Source organism: Synchiropus splendidus, chromosome 14, assembly GCF_027744825.2.
Source record: "Synchiropus splendidus isolate RoL2022-P1 chromosome 14, RoL_Sspl_1.0, whole genome shotgun sequence".
Lineage (NCBI taxonomy): Eukaryota > Metazoa > Chordata > Actinopteri > Syngnathiformes > Callionymidae > Synchiropus > Synchiropus splendidus.
The window spans coordinates 19,443,476-19,465,092 of NC_071347.1; the positions used below are offsets into that span (position 1 = coordinate 19,443,476).

Here is a 21,617-nt window from a genome sequence, read left to right on the forward strand (position 1 = left end):
GAAGCAGCTGCACCAAACCTAAAAGCGAAGAAAGACGGCGTCGACTCGGAGGTTTATCTCACGCGGACGAGTGCGACGTGTCGAGCGAATGATCACAGACACCAGCTGTAGCAGCGTACTTTACGAATTTATTTCCAAATGTAAACTTCACTATATCATGCATACAAGTTATGACAACATACATTATTTTAAACAATTTGTTATTTCTCATATTTGCATAGGACATGGTCACAATATATCGTCTAACATGTAAAAAATAATGCCATAAAAAGGTACAGCAGAGCAGCTAAGACCAGCACATGAGCCGTGTGTGGGATCCCAGGAAACTGTACAGCTGTAATACTTTTGAGTGTAGTGATTTTGGTTTGCTGAGAGGAGCGAAGAAAGCTGAGGAGGAGACGACACCTGGAGGGTGGACGGAGCGTGAGGTCGCAGGAGAATGTACTGGCCAGAGCTGAGTCCAGAGTCACTTTACAGGGAAGCTGGTGCCGCGGAGAGGCGCGGCACCTTGGAGTCACTACAACAGGCAACTGATGGTGATGGGCGGAGACAGTCCACACACAGAGGTATCCAGAGAGCGGGGAGGACAGACGGGGACTGGGAAGAAGCTGGCAGCCACTTGGTCACCAGGGCGGCAACATTCCAGACCAGTAGAGTCTCTAAGGTTCTCGATCTGGTTCAGCTTAGTACCGTGTTTAGGTCAGAGAATTTTGCCTGCTGTTTGTTGCCACCAAAGCTACTGCTAGCTTCTTCAAAGAGGAACCAACTTATGACTTCATTCCATGTTAACTCATTCATTTCTCTTTTATCATTCAAGTTGCTTTATTTATTTATTTTTTTTAGAAAAAAAAGGTCCATATTTCCGCACAACCTTCAACGACAGCGAGTAAAACTTAAACCCTCCCAGTCAAAAACGGGTTTAAAAGTTACCGCAACATTCATTTTTTTCTCTCCCTACATAGCCTTTGGTAACGTCCTTTTTCGGCCATCCCTCCCGTCAGCAGGGGGCGGGGCCGACACGCTCTGCGGGGTTGGTCCGAAATGGAAAGGGAAACCCCCCCGGGAATGTTTAAGATGAGACATGTACCATTGAGTCACTGGGACGGTGAGAGCAGCACATTGAGAGCAAAATGTCAGTCCTTTGGAATGGTCGGCTGTTCATGTCCAGTTAGATTGTTTATATCAAAAATACCTGCGATGCAAGCCGTCATACATTGCTCCTGTTATGTACAGCAAAAACAGAAAATAATTAAATAACAAGAACCAAACAAAGACCTACACAACCAAAACAATGTTTATATAAAGCAGGAGGAGAACAAATGAAAACACTTGCCTATTAAATACGCAGCGTTGCTTCATTAAAACCTGTACACGACATTTTTAAATCACTTTTTTTTTCCTCTTCTTTTTTTTTTTTTTCATAAAAAACTGTACAACGTCTGATTCAACATTGGTGTCACCGCTAGATTCTTTTAAGTTTGGCACACGTCAATCATCCGTGTGGCTTTTTTACAGCCATGTTAGTTACGCACTCCTCGACGATCCGTTCAATATATATCTTTTTTTTTGCAAAAACTCCACGCAGCTGTCGCTCAGTAATCTGGCCCAGATTATAACCATAACGTTGGATTAGGGGTTTGGTAGCGGAGACAAGCCCGCGCAGACACACAGAAGCTCAGCGGGGATCACCACAATAAGAAGTTTAACCCTGACAACGTGGGAAATGATCATAAACATAAGCCCAGTGATGCGTTCACAGACTCTCGCGCTCTTCATTCAAGTATGGCCGACGACCCACCCAACGTTTGTGCTACTCAAACACAAGCTACATGACGGATGATCTTGCGAAGATATGAAGTTTCCAAAGAGGTAAAAAAGTACATTTAAACAATATAAAGTGGGACTACGTCGCTATCTCTACCGGAGTAAATCGTCTAAAATAACATTGACACGCGTCAGAGGTCAGGAGGTTTCCTTTTTCTACATGTCACCCTGAAACGTCCTGTTATTTCTGTGACTGGAGGAGTTGTGGACGCAGGGCGATTGGCGCGTCCTGCGTCTTGACATCAGAGTGTAACTGGTTGATGAGGTGGATCCCGAAACAGGGCGGGAATCGTGTTTAAAAAAGTGAAACCAAAAAAAAGTATATGCCTGAATGATTTGATGGGAAACAGATCACCTTCTTCCAGAGATGGTTTTGACAACAAACAGTGAAAATGCACAAACTGTGTTCAATGGCCTTTTTGTTTTCAAGTAGTTTGGTACAGTGAGAGTTCTAAAAGACGGATGGAGCGAGATATATATATATATATATTTACACTGTCACAGTCGTGCTGTTGTCGTTGTGATTGTTGCAGACACTTTATAAAAAAAAAAGGGGCGTTCACCTAAAAATTAGCAGGTGCCCGATGCCGACCGACGCCAAGTGATGTCAACCGATGCCGACTGATACAGACCAACGCCGACTGATGTCGATACAGACCAACGCCGACCAACGCCGACTGATGTCGATACAGACCAACGCCGACTGATGTCGACCGATGCCGACTGATACAGACCAACGCCGACCGACGCCGACTGATGTCGATACAGACCAACGCCGACTGATGCTGACCGATGCCGGCTGATGCTGACCGACCGCGACTGATGCTGACCGATGCCAACGACACGACTGACGCCGACCTATGACGACTGATGCTGACCAACACCCACTGATGCTGACCGACGCCGACGACACAACTGATGTCGATACAGACCAACGCCGACTGATATCGATACAGACCAACGCCGACCGACGCCGACTGATGTCGACCGATGCCGACTGATGTCAACCGATGCCGACTGATACAGACCAACGCCGACCGACGCCGACTGATGTCAATACAGACCAACGCCGACTGATGTCGACCGATGCCGGCTGATGCTGACCGACGCCGACTGATGCTGACCGATGCCAACGACACGACTGACGCCGACCTATGACGACTGATGCTGACCAACACCCACTGATGCTGACCGACGCCGACGACACGACTGATGCCAACCGACACTGACTGATGCTGACCAACACCGACTGAAGCCGACCGACGACAACTGATGCCGACCGATTCAACTGATGCCAACCGATGCCTTACATGCACAACGCTAACATGACTGTTGCGCTGATGTGTGGCCTGTCGCAGTTGTGAGCCAGTAGCAGATGGCGCCCTTTGGTTTTACCAAACCATGGGTTATCCAACCGTACCCGTCGTACCAAAAACAGCCAGCAGCTGTTCAGACGCGCGCGAGTCGCGGTCGGCATGAGGCACCCGTCTTTCTAAACGCTAGGCTATGTTGGCATGGCCCTTCTCAGTGGTGTGTTTCCAGTGTGGTCGGGCACTGACCAGCAGTGAGCACCAGGCGACCAGAAACTGTGCAGCATGTGACAACTAAAACTGTCCCACACCTGCTTTTCATGTGGAAATCGACCCTGAGGTAAATGTGCAGATCATGGACTGATGAAACCTGCTGGAGGGTGTTTTTTTCTTTTTTTTTTTCTTTAGCAAGTTATACTACAAATAAAAAAAAAAGATTTAGAAAAGCTGCTCAACAGCAAATTGAAGAGAATAAATGGTATTTAGCCTCTCGGTGCTGTTTTCACAGAGAGCTGCTGATTTGTGGCATTCAAAGTGTCATTTGCAGCCTGGTTGAAAGAAATGTGGTGTTGTGAGGAAAATACTGCATCAGGTGGGGTGTTTTTTTTTTTTTTTTTTTGCTTCAGGATGTGACCGAGATGATTCTTGGTGTCTTTGAAAGGCTGCTGTGGTGGGACAAGGGCTGCTATTCATGCTGGTACACCTGCCAGATGCACTCCAAACCCAGATGCAAGCTTTCAGCCTGAACTTGTTAACATGCGTGTAGTGTGAAGCATGAGGCTGCAGGGGCCCGAGGGCCGACGCTACAACATGCAAAACTCTTGATGGTTGACTGGATGAAACTGTACACACAGCCCAACGCAGACATCCGTTATGATAGCGGCGCTGCGGCCGTGCGCGACTTTGTGCGCTGACGTTTCCAGGCGTGTCGTGTCGGACGATATTTGTTGGTCATCTGTGCTAACACGAGAAGTTTAAAAGCAGCTGTTGATGAGGTCCCAACCGTCTGTGCTTGTGTGTAGGTAGTTGTGGTCAGGTGACTGCGGCGTCTCCTCGTCTGAGCTGCGCCGCGCGTGATAAACCACTCCTCTTTTATCTGAAGCTGCCCCCAGTCGATAGCAGCGTTCACTCCCTGTTCTGCTCTGGGGTGTCCAGAGAGCAACATTGTCTTCGACGAGACAAAATCCACCATCATCTTTGGTGCTCGGATGTGCTTCAGACAGGGGCCACTGTTGAACCCAATATGGCAAAGCCTAGTGTGGTGGTTCAACCGGACGGCAATAGAAGGTTTTGCTGTAGCTCTTGAGTGCCGAAAACTGGTGCCACAATTTAAACTGAACTGGGGCTTATATTGTTTCATTTTTCCATCCAAACATGTCGCCTGAGTAACTACACTTTACAGCCGCGTTAGCATATTGAAACCTAGTGAGATGCATTACATTGTGACACACACACAGATATTGTTGCTTTTTAGACCTCATATTTTTGCAAAAACTGTTGCTTTATGCCACAAATAATTCAGCATCGAGATGTTATTTTGTGGTGAAGGAGTGTTTTAAAGAGCCCTTGTTTCCATATCATGTGCAGCCCCGGCGATATTTACAAACGCTAACTGATGTGCATCGCACGTCTGGGAGAGCATCAACCGCTGCTTTGAAACCTCCGTCCACATTTTATTTTAAAGTCGAGCCGACCTCATGCGATGCCGACGAACGAACCTCGGGCGTGAACAAAACAAGAAAACACACGATGACGTCTGTTGCTGCGAAGTTCGACGGACGTTTGAGGGTTTGGCTGAGTAGTTTCCAGGGTACTTGACAGAACAAAACACAGAGTGCAAATTACGTGGAGTGTAAGGCTGATATAGTTGTACTGTATGTCTCTCTCTCTCCCTCCGTTTACCGTCGCCGTCCTTTCAAGCTAACAAGGCCATCCCTGAGCAGGGCGCAAAATCCAACCGCTGTTGAATTCCGGAGTAAAGTGAAGAGTATATTGTGCAGTTGATGTGAGTACTGGAACGTACTGTGGTAGAACAGAAAAAGCAATTGTCTTCAATCCTGAGGTGTGTGAGTGTGTGTTTACCCCGCTTCTTAAAGAAAAACAAAAAGGTGTACAACTGATGAGAGCGTCTGTGTTCCCCTCTGACTGCTGTTATTCATTTGATGGGTCAGAAGCTTCCGAAGTACAGACATGTGGTAGAGAAGGAGGGGAAGGCGTTACCTTCTTGTAGGATCACACGAGTCATTGCACTACAATAAGCACTTATGTACAGTATAGTACACCACAGCAAGCGCAGGGGAAGCGAGGGGTGGGGCGGTCGCGGACGGCTGTGCAACACGAGTGTTATGACGAAAACAAGAGCCTCGCGGCTTGGGAGGCAGAAAGTGCGACTGGGTTCCAGTTTAAGGCGAGTTGGCGGGGCTGAGGGCGGGGCTGAGGGTGGGGCTGGAGGCGTCGGAGCGGCTGTAGTCGCTGAGGGAGCTGGGTCGCGTGGCGCCATCGCTGCCGTGGGGCCTCTTCAGCATGGCGGGCTGGAAGTCGGAGTGGCGGCGGGCGTGCTTCATCAGGTGGTCGCTGCGCATGAAGCGCTTGTCGCAGAGCGGGCAGCCGAACTTCTTCTCCCCCGTGTGGGTGCGGTAGTGGCGCGCCAGCTCGTCGGAGCGAGCAAACTTCTTACTGCAGTCGGGCCAGGTGCACGGGAACGGCCGTTCACCTGCGGAGGGCAGGAGAGCAGAAGGCAGAGATAAGATCAGGGTGTCGTGTGGCGCACTCCGTGTCTCCCTGCTCCACCCGATACACTGAGGGATTTCAACCTGTCACTCGAGCAGACCAGAGAGCCTTTTTCAAACAGAGACGTGGTTCAACTTATATGGACTTCAAATGACACACACAAGCTCATCCTTCAAACAAACACGTTTTCAATGTATATATCAAAACACTGAACTCAAAACACCTGCGCGCTTTGTCATCATAAGGTGCTTATTTAAAAGAAGTCTTTTAAGGCGAGGAATAGTGCGACTTGTTTGTTCATCAAAGTGTTGATCGTTGTAACCGACATTTCGCTTGGATTTTTTTCTACCACGTTAAGAGCAGAAACACCCAGTGACCTCACACACTGCGCCCAGTCGGTCGAGTCGCTTCACAAACCATGTTTAACACAAGCTCCTGGAGCTTTCACCGCTTCAAAATGCCGCATGGTGATTTTACCTAGCTGCTAGCATACGACTGCTAATGCTAGCTGACCCAAAAATAAACACTATATGACAATTCCAGTGTAGGTAAAAGTACAATAGATGGGGGTGTAAAACTACTTGGCTCAGTACAGCATTATTTTGATGATTATGACCATAGCATTAGAAGGTTTGTTTTCAAATCCCAAACTGGCCACATGGTGACGTTGGTCTGCGAGGCTTCCGTTCTCTCACTACACACATGGAAGTCTCGACACAGAGGAGACATGACTCGGGAATCTTCCAGCTCCGGCTGTTGATTTGTTGTGGCTGCTGTGGTCAGTTGTGTGTTTCCACTTCACGACCATGTCCTCACTCCAGGTGGCGGCCAGACTCTGCACTGAAGAGGCCCAGTGTGAGGAGCGTCACACCCTCATCTCCACCCTTTTAACCTCAATATTTAGTTTAGTTATGTAAAATACTTCCTCCCCGTGAGACGTTCCCAGGGGGAATGTTGAGCGCCCAACACGCTGACGTGAGGCTGTGTTGGGGGTCTTGGCGCTAGCTCTTCCAGTCCAACCTCCTCACCTTTCCCCAGCCCTGAATCGCCTCCCGTCTCGTCTTTTCACTGCCTGCTCTGTTACGTATTTGTTCAAAGAACAAGTACAGGAAGCTAACAGGGGAATAAATCAGCTCCAAAGTGTCCGGGCGCTGCAGAGCTAGCCGCAGTTTAATTATCCCATCTCCAGATGCTAATCGGCCTCGCAGTTATTGCTCAGCCCATTTTTCCCACGTATCAGCCACTCGACGCACGGGAAACGACGCCCTTCCCCCTTTGCCGGGTAATAAAGTCGGGCTTTGACACACATCTACAGGAAGCCAGATGCTTCTCTACATCCTGTGGTTTCTTTTTTATTCTGTCATGGAACAAGAACGCCGAACCGTTGTTCCATTTCAGCTGACGTTAGCGTCCTGACCCCACTGCCATCACGACCTTGCAGCGCCACAGAAGCAAATAGTCGGCGCAAGGCTAGCGGCGGATGATAAAATATGACGTGACGTGAGGATGAGTGCATGAGTAGACCAGGGTGGCTTCCCTCCGGGCCCTCAGCAGAGCCGGCGCCATCAAAAGCCCTACCTCATGCTAGGAAGTTTAAAAAAACAAGAAGTGTGTCCCTCCCCCCTCCCCACCTCGACCCCCCTCCTCACTATATGGTGACAAAACACGCAGCAGACAGACACAGCGAGTCTAGACAGCAGGTCTGTGTTCCTGCTCTGACACTTCACCCTCAGCTACACGCAGACTCAGCCGACCCAGCCGCTGCCGGACTTCCTGTCGTCCCTGTGAGGCCCAGTGTGAGCCACGCGACATATGTGCATTTGCATCCAGGCCTTTCACACACACACACACACTGGTCTTTTATGCAAACTATTTCAACTGTTTTTTCGATTCCCCAGAGATTTCTGACCGTCAGGCGTTCATAGACGGTTGGGGGCCACACCCTCAGACTTACTTCAGTTCAGAGGTGTATTTTGCATCTCTGTAAAGTACATTCAACTGATTAGACAAGGAAACAAGCAGTAGTTAGTACGTTCACGTCTAAAATGAAATTACTCTGTCACCGTTTTCTAGAGCAGTGATTCTTCACCATAGGGCCAGGGCCCATGGTGGGGCCGCCAGTGCCTACTTGAGGGCCACTAAAAGCTTTTTTGTTCTACACCTTTGGGCCCTGAGACGCTTAGTTTTAATACACTAGCTGAATTGACTTGACAGCTGCAAATCTGTAATAGTTACCAACTATGGAGAGGTTCCTGAAAAAATGATCAAGAAAGTGATGGCGCCCCCAACAGTAAAAACTGCTCATGAAAGCACCTGTTGAAGTACTTTTATTTACACTTCACTTATATCTTCTTTGGAGAATAAAACATTATTTTTATTTTGTGATATTTTGACATGGTTTCATTATATTTTATTCAGAATTTTATTCATTTTTCCAATTTACTCAACAGTTTGCATCAAGGTTATTTTTTCCTTTTTTTTCTATAGTAAATTTAATGAACTTGACTTGCACCTGGTTCTGCTGCTGGTTGGACTTTTCAATGACAAACATCTTTGCGATGATCGCATGGTTCCATGTCATTTGACAAGGATTTGGTTTGTTTACGTGTCAGTAGATTAAATATGGTTATTGATCACAATGGCCCCGGGTCCATTTGTTCTTGGACAGGTGGCGCCGAGATCAGAAAGGTTCAGTATTCAGTAGTATCATCATAATAGTATTATACTATTATTACTATTAAACTATTCAGTTGATCTGACTAGGCAAGAGTCCAAAATCAGGCTTGTGGGCCATTTCTGTCCCAGAATCAGGCTCCATTCAGTACTGGCTCTAATTTCTGTAGCTGGTCCAGCAACCAAAGCACTTGGCACTGAGCCACCCATTCACACAGTGGCGGCCGTCAGGACCAAACCGGCCTCCTCTCAGTCTCACATCTACAGCTACGTCGCCCCACATTAGATAAAGATAACAACATATTTTTCACCTGTTGTCAACTGTTGAACCAACATTGAATTACTGAGAAAATATCGGAAACACCCCTGAGCTTAACCTCCTCAGGCTAGGACTAGAAATCAGGGTGTCCCATGTCATATTTGGAGACTACATATTGTGCAGCAGTAGCCGGGCTACGCCAAAATTGAACCCCAGTCCGAAACTCTGGTTTCCTGCATTTTGAGGGGCAACTTTCTATCTTTATTACTCTCCTTATTTCAGAGTCAAATGCTATTTTTTTTTATTTCTCTTGTATTTGAGTCTGGACAAACATATCACCAAAGACTCACCACAGCGTCAGACAACCCACCAATAGCATCGCTCTTCCATGCTGCATCGACCAATCAAACGCGAGTCTCACAATGGGATGCCGCTTGATTTAAAGTTTGGCGCCACAGGTCCATGAAGGCATGAGAAACGCCGAACTTACCCGGAAGAAACACCTATTTTAAGGACACTAGCATGATGGCACGACACTTAGGGCGTCCAACTTCGGTTTTCAGTTGATGCCTCTCTTGCTACCAGCCAGCTGGAGTGAAGCTGATCAGGCAGGTCTAGAGAAGATAGGTGCCGGAGCTGATGGACTTCTGTGTTCAGTGTCTTAACATGGAACCACTGCAGAGCTCAGGCTCATACTAGATGTGGCCCAACAATCGCCGTGTTCCAGGGTGTGGCTCTGGTTTTTCGTTCTCCTGCGAGGCCTGAGAGAGAAGCGAAGCTTCCAAAGCGACCATCTCACCAACCAGACTTGTGATGGTCTCATTTCAAACCTTATCAGCAAGAGTGACAGCTGGTGTTGCCACCTGCCACCACAAAATGAGTTTTTGGCTTAAGAGGGGAGTTAAGCTGGAGACACTGCTTAAGGCTCGATGGCCAGTGTAACATATCCAACACCATTAATATTTCAAAGGGACACCAGAGCGCTCCACTGACGCCGCCCTGCCACACTGACAGTCGTGAGCAAAGCATCGGGTATCTGACTGACGCAGCTCCAATTATTCAGAGCTCCGTCACTTCCATGCTGATGCAGAATTAATGGACATGCTGTCTCACACCAAGGGCTGTTGAATGGTGGCCCAGTATGAATATGTTGGGGGGGAGAAATGTACATTTTCACAGCCACAACTCCTGTGACCGTAGCCATCATTAAACCTTGGCTAAAGCTAAATACACAGCATCGTCTTCAGTCCTTCTTCCTCCCACACAGCAATAGAGATGTAAACTGTTAGCTTAGCGCAAAAAGCAAATGAGGACAGACAGACAGAAACCATGAAGTCTCTCTAGAAAACATGTTTATCCGAGCGACAGACAAATATTTCACTGCTAGCGTAGGCCGGAGCAAAGGCAGCGAGAGCACTTTGTGGCTAACACAGAGCTAAGCAAGAAGCTTTGAAGGTTTTCATCTGTACAAGTTGTGTCTGGAGCCAAGTCGTCCCCACAGACTTGACGTATAGCAGCATAGAAAGAAGCAAGACCAGGGTTCGCCCCAGTGCTTTAGCAGCAGAGGGACCTCCTACGCTGGGAGTGTTTTTTTTGTCAACATGAAGTGAAGTGAGACGAGCATTGCCTGATGAGAAGGACTCGACCTCCCCCCCACTCAACCGCGCCCCTTTGAAAGGATTCATTTAATTCTAAACAGACTCTTCACACTTAAAGAAAATCCTAAACCTGGTCTGGTTTTGGAGGCAGTACCAGGCTGGTTGGAGACGCCACTCTGGAGTGTTTGAGATCCTTCAGTCTGACTGAGGCCATGGTGTTCATGGAACTGACTCGTGTGCCAACACTCCACAGAGGAAGGATTTTGTCATTAGCATTATTATTTTGTAAACATGGGTGCTTTTTAAGAACGGTATTACAGTTTTACTTCATAAGTCTGGACTTTTCTACTAACAAAAATGTATCTGTTTTTTCCAGAACGTGGTGAAAAGCAATAATGGTCTTTTGTGGCGCATTCGCCCAGCTACTTGTTTGACTTTCCCTCCTCGCGCCACTCTTGTCACGGAAGGGCACAGTGGCGCTTCAGAATCCACTGAATGGTTATCCCATTATTGGCAGCGGTCCATTTCCAGGGTGTGGTTTGTCTTTCTCAGAATGTGTCAGTTGCAGAGGACGAGGAGCGGAGGGGGAGGGGGGGTCACTGAGAGGGAAGCGAGCGAACACATTGACCCACTTACCCCGGAAAGTAAGTTACATCATTGGGACCAACTGTATCTGGACTGAGCACGAGCGTCCCCACCCCAGCGCCATCCTGAAGACGACGCCATTATGTCACAGGTGCTGCAGTTGTGTAACTGTCTCTAACTCTCGGAGGCCACTGGGTCAGTGAATAAACCCGGGACCCGCTCCTCCCCCACACAGGAGCAGAAATGGTTAACAGCAACAGTGCCGGAGTTTGCAAAGATTACATCTCCGAGTGGGGTGAAGAGCGTCGTCACCTGCTGCTGCCGTGAGCGCCACCATTTTTTAGAAGGAGATAACATTCCTGTCATGTCCTGAGGCCTAACAACTGAAGCCACCCGGCGGGGCCGGAGCTCGGTGGTGGGAAACAAATAACAGAAGAGGGGAAAGAAACTGTTGCCTCCTCGAGGGACGTGGCTCTCTCAACAGGATGTGCGACGCCCAACCTGAGGTAAAAGTCAACACGCACAACCGTGAATTCAACTGTTTCATGTTGAACTGTTGCAAACAAAAGTGTTGTTTCCTGAAACCAACAGTTGCACCAAGCACCATCTTTTTGGGCTTAAATCCGGCTTTATTTAAATATATAAAGGACAGAATTATAAATAACAAATGACTTCTGATTTTATTTTGTCGAAGAAGAACTTTACATTATGTAGTACCAACTTGTCGTCTTACTAACATCCAAGTATGATGGCCTCTGAATGGACGTGGACCCAGTCTGGCTCGCAGGCCACACAGGGCCGGTTAAGCTTTCTCTCTGGCCCCCAGCACTTGTAACAATGGTGAGTGAATTTTAAGTTGTGGGTTCAAATCTTTGTGAGTGTGGGACCTTAAGCCAGCAGCTCATGTCCAACATGTCCCACTAGATGGCACTCTCCAGACACTTGTTTTGGTTTGGTGTGTTTCTTAACTTTGTCCACTCAGCACTGTCCTACAAGTAGTTCAGGGAAAGAAGATGTATCGGGGGACAGGTGTCATCATTCGGTGCCTAAGAAATGATGACAATATTTCGTTACGTGTCTAGTGTCGTTCAGCTCAAGAGCAAAAGTTTCAGCTCATAGAATCTGCTCTCCACCGAGCCATGAGAACGACGTCGCTAACAGCCGCCAGGCTCAACTCCGTCCTGTAATTACGATGCATGTTTACAGAGTTCCGCAACCAAAACCTAGTCTCGGTGCTCGCAGACAACCGCCTCTGGGATTGTGGATAATTCGTAAATGACTCCCCAGGTCCTTCATCCGCATAACCACTTGAGTAGCCGAGCCATGCTCTGCCTCCTGCAGCATGTAATCACGACGTGCGCTCAGAACAATGGCCGGACTGGAATACTTTGTCTTTTATTGTCCATGTTTACATGAAGTGTGGCTTGTATGGACACACTGGGTCACGGGTTAACCGCCAGACTTTCATCCAGGTTTCATAACAGACCAACCTAAAGCTTCAAGCGTCAGCGTGAAATCTGGCTGGTGAGCGCTTGAAGTGCCTTGGCGAATGACGTCAAAATAACATTTTGGGTTTTTGGCTGCACAAGGGCGTAGCTCCAGGGTCGTGGGGCGCTAAAATTTGACTGAGGATCCGACCACCAGGTGGATAGGCTGCTTGTTCTGAGTGGCCTGGTTTGTGGGCGCCAAGCAGAAAAGAGCTTTGTGTACTTATGACTAAATGGTATTCCTTCACCATCATCATTCTTCTGCTGTGAGCTTCCCTAGTTAACATCCTCCGCCTTTTCCTTTGTTCCCGTTAAATCTTTCTCCTCAAACAAAACAAATCAGCTTAGCCTCAGCGGTTGCTGACTCATGCTGCCGCGGCAATAACAGGGAGGTAAATCCTCGAGAGCGTCGCTAAGACACTTGCCGAATCTTGGTCAATTATTCTATTATTTTAAGCACATTTTCTGTCTAAACTAGAGTTTCTGTGTCAATGAGACCAGCATGGAATGTCTGAGGAACATTGTTTCCATTGACCCTCCAAGTGCAGTTTTGTTAGCATCTTTCTGTGGCGTTTGGCAACATCTCAGAAGCAAATTTTAAGCTATGAGAAGATTCTAAATGAATGCTTTTGTCATGTGGAGTTACACCTCTGAACATCACACCTGAAGAAAAGGTGCCTCAAATGTGTTTTATTTGCTTGCAATATTCCCATAGTGAGGCATGTGATGGCCTACGAGACCAACAAAACCACTCGCTGTTCTCTTCCTCTTATTCCAAGCATGTTTGTGAAACAACATCACCTCAGCAGGGGATCGGTAATTTAGTAGAAACTCACTCGCTCTGACTCTCAGTGGTTCCATTCGGGCTTGTTTGCAAGAAGAACGTCGGCTTTGCAGCGACAACAAAGCAGCCCTTGGGTGCTGAGGATGAACGCTTGCTCGGCACAAAACACCAAAAACCCACAGGCATTTGATGTATGATCGCCCATTGTCTTCAAGAGGAAGGGCCTTGCTGGCCGATGAACACCTCACGTCCTCTGGTGGGTCTGTCAGGTTGAGAACAATGGCGGATTCCTCGCTCGCACCACGCCAGGCTCTCCTCCATCTAATGCATTTTAATCAGACCTGTGCTCCGACGGTAGCCCTCTGTCCTTGGTCTGCGCTGCACAGGACTATTGACTTGCGTGCGTGTGACCGTCTCCATCCAGCTATACATCACTCCATCCTTTAACTCGGTGAAGAGCCTGCAGTGGCCAGCTCATCATATTTTCCTCAATTAGCTAGAGTGGGCCCTCGCGCTCAGCCTTGAGAGTGTGTTAACACGACCTGCAGCCTTAATGTGCCGCAGTCCTTATCTTTGAAACCCCGGCTAACTCGGGACACGCAGGCGGCCGCCGCCATGATGTTTACAGTGTCTACAGAGGCAGGTGGGACCCAGGACGCCCCATTAACCATGGGACAGTTGGTACTGAAGCACATAAATACGGGAGCAAAACAGTTTGTGCACCGAACAATACTATTTTGACTGACGTTTTCGGAGGGATCTCCTTTAAATGGCGACCGCTCCAGCTGTATTTCTTCATTCTTTGTGCACAGTCTCCAGCAGCAGAGGCAGGACCAGGTAAAGTTGATACACGTGTGTATCTTGTAGGTTGTGTGGGTGTGTCTTTTTGGTGTTAGCAGGAAATAATTACCGTAATATCCAGACTATAAGCAGCTGCTTTTTTCTCCTGCGACTTATACAATGCTGCTTCTAATATATGGGTTTTTTCAGGGTAAAGAGTGTCATGCTGCCAAAATATTGAGACCGATGGAATCAAAGTCTTTTTTTTTTTACATAAAAGCTCTCAAAATGTGCTGTTTTCGCCCACGTGTCCGCAGGAGACAAGAAGCAGACCTGCTGTGGTGTCAGAACTTCAGATATGTGGCCGAAAACAGTGCATTTTTAGCACTTTAATGTCAGCAAAAGATGTGAGGAGTTCGTGATTCAAGTTCAGAACATTGCCCAGTTTGTCAGTCTTGATGATAGAACCCATTTTCCAAACTAGTTTAGAAGTGATCCTCATGCATTTTTAAGCTGGGTGCACCACTGACCTTTCTACGGTGCAGACTGCACCGCTGTATCTGCGTCTTATGTATGAACAAGATCTGTTTTCCTTCTTAGATTTAGTGAGTGGGGCTAATATTCCGGTGCTCTCTATAGTCCGGAATTTACGGCAGATAGTTCATATGCAAATAAGCTACGTTAAAACTACGGTTAAAACTGGATCCAAGTTGATGGAAAGAAGCGAGCACCTAGACACCGCTCACACAACAGGATCTGTGATGGAGGACACGCTTCAGATGGAAGTCAACTCCCCAGCCCTCTCTGTGTTTTGCTGAGGGCCACACCCCACATCTGTCGTGAGCAACCATAGAGTCGTTCATCACACTTGAGACGGGGCTGAAATTCCATCAGAGCACACGCAGCCTCAGACACAGGACACCTCCTGACACCGGCTCCGTCTGCCCGGAACCCCCAGATGAAACAAGGTGCTGTCTTCTGCAGCAGTCTCATGCCGCCCGACCATAATCAGATTAGCCGCAGCCGAACAAACGGCCCACATCACTAGAGGGCATTGACTGTGAATACACTGGTGTCCAGCCCCGCCCCCCCCCTCAGCCGCACTGTATATTCCGTCTTTGCCCTGCAAATCCCTTCTTTGCATGCAAGATGTGGTTGGCGGTTTTTGAGAGGTCGAGGTGACTAAACACCAACAGGTCTGCATCCCCGGCCCTGCTGCTCCTCTCATGTGAGCCACACCTCAGGCCTCCCCCTCACCCCCCTGTTTGAGAGCAGTGGGCGTGGCCAGCGGGGAATAGATGATGCAGCATGGACGGAACAACTGGTGGAGAACACATGACCCTGTTAGCCGCTGGCGGCTGCAAACGTTAGTATTTGGGCCATGCAGCTTTAGGAGAGGCCGCCATGCGTGCTTGGCTGCTCAGCCACATCTTAAATCAGGTTTATGTCCGAACATCAGTCAGGGCAGTTGCCAGCCTGTCACCAAGCACAAGCTCTCGCCTTGGAGACGTCTCGCATGGAAATGCATCGGTTGAGGATTAAAGCAAGGAGATTAAAATCTACTTTTGGTTTATTTACTTCCTGATGAATTGGACCAAACTTAAACCAATTGTTCGCATTAAAAACACGGCGCACCAGCATGCGACGAGAAGGGAACCAGTTTGTGACCTAGTTTACAGAGAAAAAAAAAGTCCTGTCCTTGAGTCAGACCACGCTTTGTCACACTTGAAGGGCGCTGAACTCCAGTACTGCATGAACATAATCTGGTTTAGACCCCAGATTTATTCTACTGTAGACACTAGATTACAGCTAGCGATTGCTAAACAAGCTCCAATTGATCACGCTTTGACTTAAAAATGTGAAAAAGCGGGGCTTGCTTGCTTGTGGATCCAGCGAGAACGTTGAACTGCACGTCCAAAACCTCAACGACTTTGCCAGGCCCACGTTTAAAAAATACTCAGAGGGAACTTCAATGGTACAGTGCGGCAATAAAGGGCTCAAAAGCTCTTCAGCTGGGTATAAAGAGCATAATGGAGAGAGGGAAAATGACTCGAAACCCATTGATTTGTCGAATGTCTGTGGAAGCACAAGGGCAAAATGATGCTGTTATTAAGGGGGTCAGACGGAGGGGAAGCACATGGAAGCTTTCCAGTTCACCCCCTTCCAGCAGGTACGTGAACCAGCAACCCCCCATTTTCCCAACCCACAACCGCCTCTGTAATCTGGCACCTCAGCAACTATTGGACCACGCAAGACCCTTCTGTCTTCAATCACACCATGATGCTTAATTTGACTTTTGAAGGTCAAAATACTACAATATTCTCAGGCTACAACTAACCAGTGTTTGGTTTGGGTGTGTCTGATGGTCGTGTTGTAAACAGTCATGTTTTTGGAGCTTTACATTTGAGTTTTGGTGTGAACGATTTGCGTCCCCATACTTTGGATGTTTTGGGTCGACATGGTCCTGTAGCCTCAGCGCACTGCTGAGAGAGCGATGTCGTCCCGACTAGTCTAGTCATGAACTCGTCGTGGACTATGTCAGCTAAAATATTCCAAACACCAAAAAAGCCAGGTCTCCTGACTTGGCTGGGAACCATGCTGGACAGAGGAACCCCTCTGGTGTGGCAGGTAGACAGACCGACCTCTTGTGTCCCAGTATAGTTCGGACTCTGCTGCCAAGTCCAGAGCAGGAAACCCCTCATCTCCACCCAGCGACCTCACCATCGCTGCCACACAAGAACACTGAGCACTCTTGTCGCTGCGCGGGCCGAATATGAAACCACTGGCACAGATGGAGCATATATAATCACCAAGCTTCTTCTTTCCACGGAGAATCGCTTCACCATTTAACCACAGCCAGTCTGCGAAAATAGAGCCGACGCTGCAGCGAAGCTTTGCAGCCAGGTGGTGCCACTTATTCTTCTGGACGGACAAAAAGGCTTCCAAACCCCGGCGTCTGTGGCGCCCCCACTGGAGCGCAAACAAAACCTCAAACCAACTGTAAAGTATGTCATTAGGCTCTTTGTCTTTGAGAAAATATCGTCCTTTTGTGGACTATTTATGGATCGGGTCCTGTGCGCTGACAAGTTGGGCTTTTGTGAGGACCAGCTGTGGTGGTGGGGGGGTGGATCCAGGGTAGTTTTTTCTAGGAAGAGATGACTTGTAATGTGTTAGTCAAGGGTCATCTCTCCTTTAGAGGTGGCAGTCAGCATGACATGGCCAGGGCAGAGTAATGAGGCTGCACAGGGAACACCGTGTACTTTCAGACCACAAGACACCTCATGGGAAAGTGGGTCTCGGCCCGTTATGCTTCCAAGACAAAGAGCTGCAGCAGTGTATAGAAGCCCACTGGTGCCGGGGTAGGAAGCACATCTCCACCTCTGACGTGCAGAGAAGCCAGGTCGCTTTTCAGCAGCAGAAGCTCGGACCGTCTGGTGGCCTGAAGTGCCGTGGACTTAAAATTGAGAGCCGACGTCTGTCACACGTTGCTCAGCTGACACCGCTCTAATGTCTTTGCACTCGGTTCTATTTTATGACAGGAAGTCGTTGGCATCTGCTATTAAGTCTGGGTGCAGTAGATCAGTGTTTTTTTAACCTTCTTTCAGCCACAGCACACTTTGTTTTCAGTGGGGAAAAAAAATCCCACGGCACATTTCCAATAGAACCTTTGTGGACAATCCCTTCTATTTTGGAAAAATTGCAGGTACAGACACGTGACTATAGTGGCTAGTTAGACTTTAGATGGGGGAACATATATTAGCAAAAATAAACTACATATTCACGTGTATATTAGCCAAAAAGCTGTGTTTCAATGACCAGTCTTTCAGAGGTTCTAAAACTGAAGCTCCAGTATATAGCACACATTTTGCTAATCCTCAGTGACACGCTCAGAGCTCTACACTCTTACAACACCACCAAAAACAGGAAGTCTTTCAGGGAGTATTTTTGCAGTAGTGACTGCCACAGTGGGTGAAACTCCCAAATCAGGGCGTGACTGACTCAAAAGTTCACTTCATTATCACCAACACTGAACAGGATTTTCAATGTGAGGCAGCAGTAGTCGAAGCAGAGGCGCCATATCCACCATCAGTCAGGGTTTTTTGGAAGCATTGTGTCTTGTGAAGAATGAAAACATTTACACATATTGAATGTGCCTGATGGGTGGAGCCCCTCCAGGGACTAGCACAGGTAAATACCGGCGTGGAAACAGTCCGGATCTCAGTCTGGCATTGAATTTTTGGCAAATAATTGGTGTTAATAATTCCAGCGAATTCTACAACTGTGAAAACACAATAGTAATACTGCACTGAGCCGACAACTCCTGCCTGAAAGAGGAGACTGAAATGAGTTTTTATGGCAACAAAGAATAATATAAAGGAATCAAAACAACCATTTTATTTTCAGCCTTAAATTCTCAAGATCAAACTTGATCTGGATAGAAGCGTGACTCCTCCATTCCTCTTTGTTAGCGCTCAATCCAGCCAAAATTCCATCAGTGATGTCCAGCTATTTCTGTCTGGAGGCTCTCAGTATGTGCCGTCCGTCAGAAAGAAACAGAGGAAAAAGATCCATGTGATATTTAAATGTAGGGGTGAACGGAGAAATGCAGTTTTAAATGAGAAGGACGGTGTTCAGATGGCGCGACAATATCACGGATGGTGGAGACGCAGCTCCGGCCACACTGGCGCGTCAGGTAGTGAGAGGCAGAGATGCTACTTCTTTGTGCTACTCCGGAGTCAAATGAGGACACAGCCCGTGTGTCTCTTTGTTTGGAGCCTTGAAGAGTGTTCCCCCCTCCCTCACTGAGACAGTGGTGTTTGGCTGCGACTGACTGGGTTGCGATCCATTCTCTCTTGACTCTGCTAGTCGGGGCTGAAGGGAAGCACGCCGTGTGAGTCTGGCTCGGCGAAAAGCACTGCAAGGTTGGCTGAGGCAGCCTGCCTGAACTCAGATGACCCACATTCTGGGAGGCGACCAATCAAATCTGCACTCCCGTTATTATCGCCTCTTTATGGGAGGCCCGCGCCGCCAGTCGCGGGAAAAGATTCAAACAGAAAGTGGCCGAGGCACGAGGGCAGGGGCCGGCGAGGGGCCGGGAAACTGCAGCAGATAGACATGAGAGGAAACATGCTGGGAGAAGAGAAAAGGCCTGAGTCCAAGAGAGTTTCCATTCTTAGAAAGCAAAGGCACCACGGAGGCTCGCGCCCAAATGGAAAGCGACCACACCTCACACGGCTCACTGTACCGGCTCCAATTTTTTGGCCATTAGCTGGGATTCTGCTTGGTTTAAAAGGTTCTCGTGAATGTTTCTGCCAGTGGGTGCAACATGGAAACCTGCTGAACCTCAACACACCCTAAATAACCACGTCTTGCTTCACGTTTTACAGTCAAAATGCAGATTTGACGGCAATGACCAAGTGTCGTTGAGTTTGATGTCTAACATCCGAAGTCTAAAAAAAAACAGAGCTGTTTTTCTGACCTCATCCTGGAGAAAATCACTTTGTTTTAAACCAACCAGCTTTGAGAGCTTGAATTGAAGCAGGTCAAAACTCAATGTTTGTGTTTGGAATATTTGTCTGTGGCTGTGTGGGTATATGAACAATATAAATGTAAACACGGTCACGTCACAACTTAAGTGTAGCCATTAGCGCAGTGATGCTCAGAGCTCTCTTTCAAAACCAGACATACTTATGTTCATGTCTGTCAACAGACGTCGGAACCTCAAACAGGGAGGAACCAGCTCACAAAACAGAACAAAGATTGAGGCGGGAACTGAGGCTGCAGCTTTGCGTTTGTACATTCTGGACCTACAGATCGCATGTCATTAATGTTAAAAACTGGTGTTGAAGACCCAAAATTCATGAGAACAAATGCGCAAACTGGTGGACACATATGTCCCAATAGGATTTTTTGTCAATGTGAAATACTAAATGGCTAAAATAAAATGCTTATATTCGTCACAAAAGTCTAAACTGTTATCATGAAACATAATTTCCCAATAATATACCAAGTATCTTCTGCATGGGGAAAAATAACAGTCATATTTTTGTCAAATTGGTGGATAATTCTGTGAACAAAGTGGAGGCCTGTTGTGTGAATTTGACGTCTATTTTCATTTGTTTCAGGCACTAAACTGCAGACGATCGGACTGGTGTGTAGTCACTTGTACTTGTAGTACTTGCGTGTACGTTACAGCGGTGCGGCGGGAGGAGGGGGAGGCTGCTGAGTCGAGGCTCTGCTAGCTGAGTCTGTTGCTGGCCAGATCAGCTGGCGCTCTGTCTGGCGGGGGTGTGGCACATCACAACAAAGGGCTTCGGGCAGACAGTTCCCCCCCAAATGAGGGTCCAGCTACACCACACTGACGGAATTCCGAGCCCGGCTCTGTCGGTATGCTGAGGGTCGAGGGTTCTGATCCCGAAGGGTCAGAAACTTTTCCTCCCCTCGTCTCTGTCTGACTTCTGTTTACTGGCAAAGCTCTCAAAAGTTGGTTCCCTTCTGCTGCCCGCGCGCGGCGCGTCAGGAACACGGCGTCCATCGCAGCGGCGGCTCGCGACAAAGATCGGAGAGCAGAGTGGGAGTGGCACCGGGTGCGACTCCCACCCTGCCAGTTAAATCCGCGATAAAGTGTCGTGGATCAGGTCTAAAGGAAAGGTGGCGCGTCGGAAGCAACTTGAGCGGGTGACTCGGCACTGACCTGTGTGCGTCCTCAGGTGCGCTTTGAGGTGGGAGGATTTGCCATAAACTTTCTCACAACCTGAATAGTGGCATTTGTGCTTTTTCTGCGGCGACTCCGGCTCAGTCCGACCTCTCGATCTCCTGCCTCTTTGTTTGAGAAGAGGCTCGCAGATGGTGGAAGGTGTGGCAGAGTTTCCATCATCATCATCGTCGTCCTTCACTTTCGCCGGCTCCGCCGCGCCGCTGTTGTTGTTGGGAGTCTGCTGGTTAAAATCCGCCAGGATCCGCGCCACCACATACAGAGAGGAGTTGTCCTTCACCAGGGCTTCCTTCACCTCCTCTGCGCTCCTGGCGGAGGAGGAGGAGGACGCGAGCTCCGGCTTGATCTCTCGGGTGCCTCTGGGCGCGTGAACGACCGCGCGGCTGGACATGGAAACAAGGCACTCGGCTGCGAAGTGATCCATCCTGTCTGCGGCTGCTCCTCTCTGACATCCAACTCTCAGGCAGCAAAAGTAGTTGCTCCGTGGTTCCCTTTGTACGAGCAGCTGGAGAAGTGATTTTGTGATCACACCCGGCTTCCCACAACCTTCAACATGCCGCGGGGAGAAACGCCTCCGCAGAGAGCCTCTGGTCCGCTGCGTGCTAGCGCGACGAGTCTGCAGACAGCGAGGCTTGAAACTTGGACGCGGCGACTCCCATCGCGGCTCCGCGGGATCTAGTCTCCGGCACAAGTGAGCGCGGGTCTCCGGAGCTGCTCGGATCCACGCTGGGGGCGGGACCCGCACCGGCCGCGCGCCGCCGCCGCGTCACGACAGTCGCGCTGTGATTGGTCAGGGAGGAGCGCGCCGCTGCGCACGAGTTGATCCAAAGTTCCACAACAGCCTCTGAACTCAGCATCCAGACGAGGAGGAG

The 21,617-nt window shown here is 48.6% G+C and overlaps 1 protein-coding gene across 1 annotated transcript; it reads right to left on the reverse strand.

The window, feature by feature from the left end:
* Positions 1-108: 108 nt before the first annotated feature.
* klf13 (Kruppel-like factor 13) lies at positions 109-21,454 on the reverse strand. Its single transcript, XM_053884865.1, has 2 exons — positions 20,725-21,454; positions 109-5,847 (listed from the first exon to the last, which is right to left on the reverse strand). Exons 1-2 carry the CDS (start codon positions 21,167-21,169, stop codon positions 5,537-5,539), a joined length of 756 nt encoding a protein of 251 aa, XP_053740840.1. The 5' UTR covers positions 21,170-21,454; the 3' UTR covers positions 109-5,536.
* Positions 21,455-21,617: the final 163 nt, after the last annotated feature.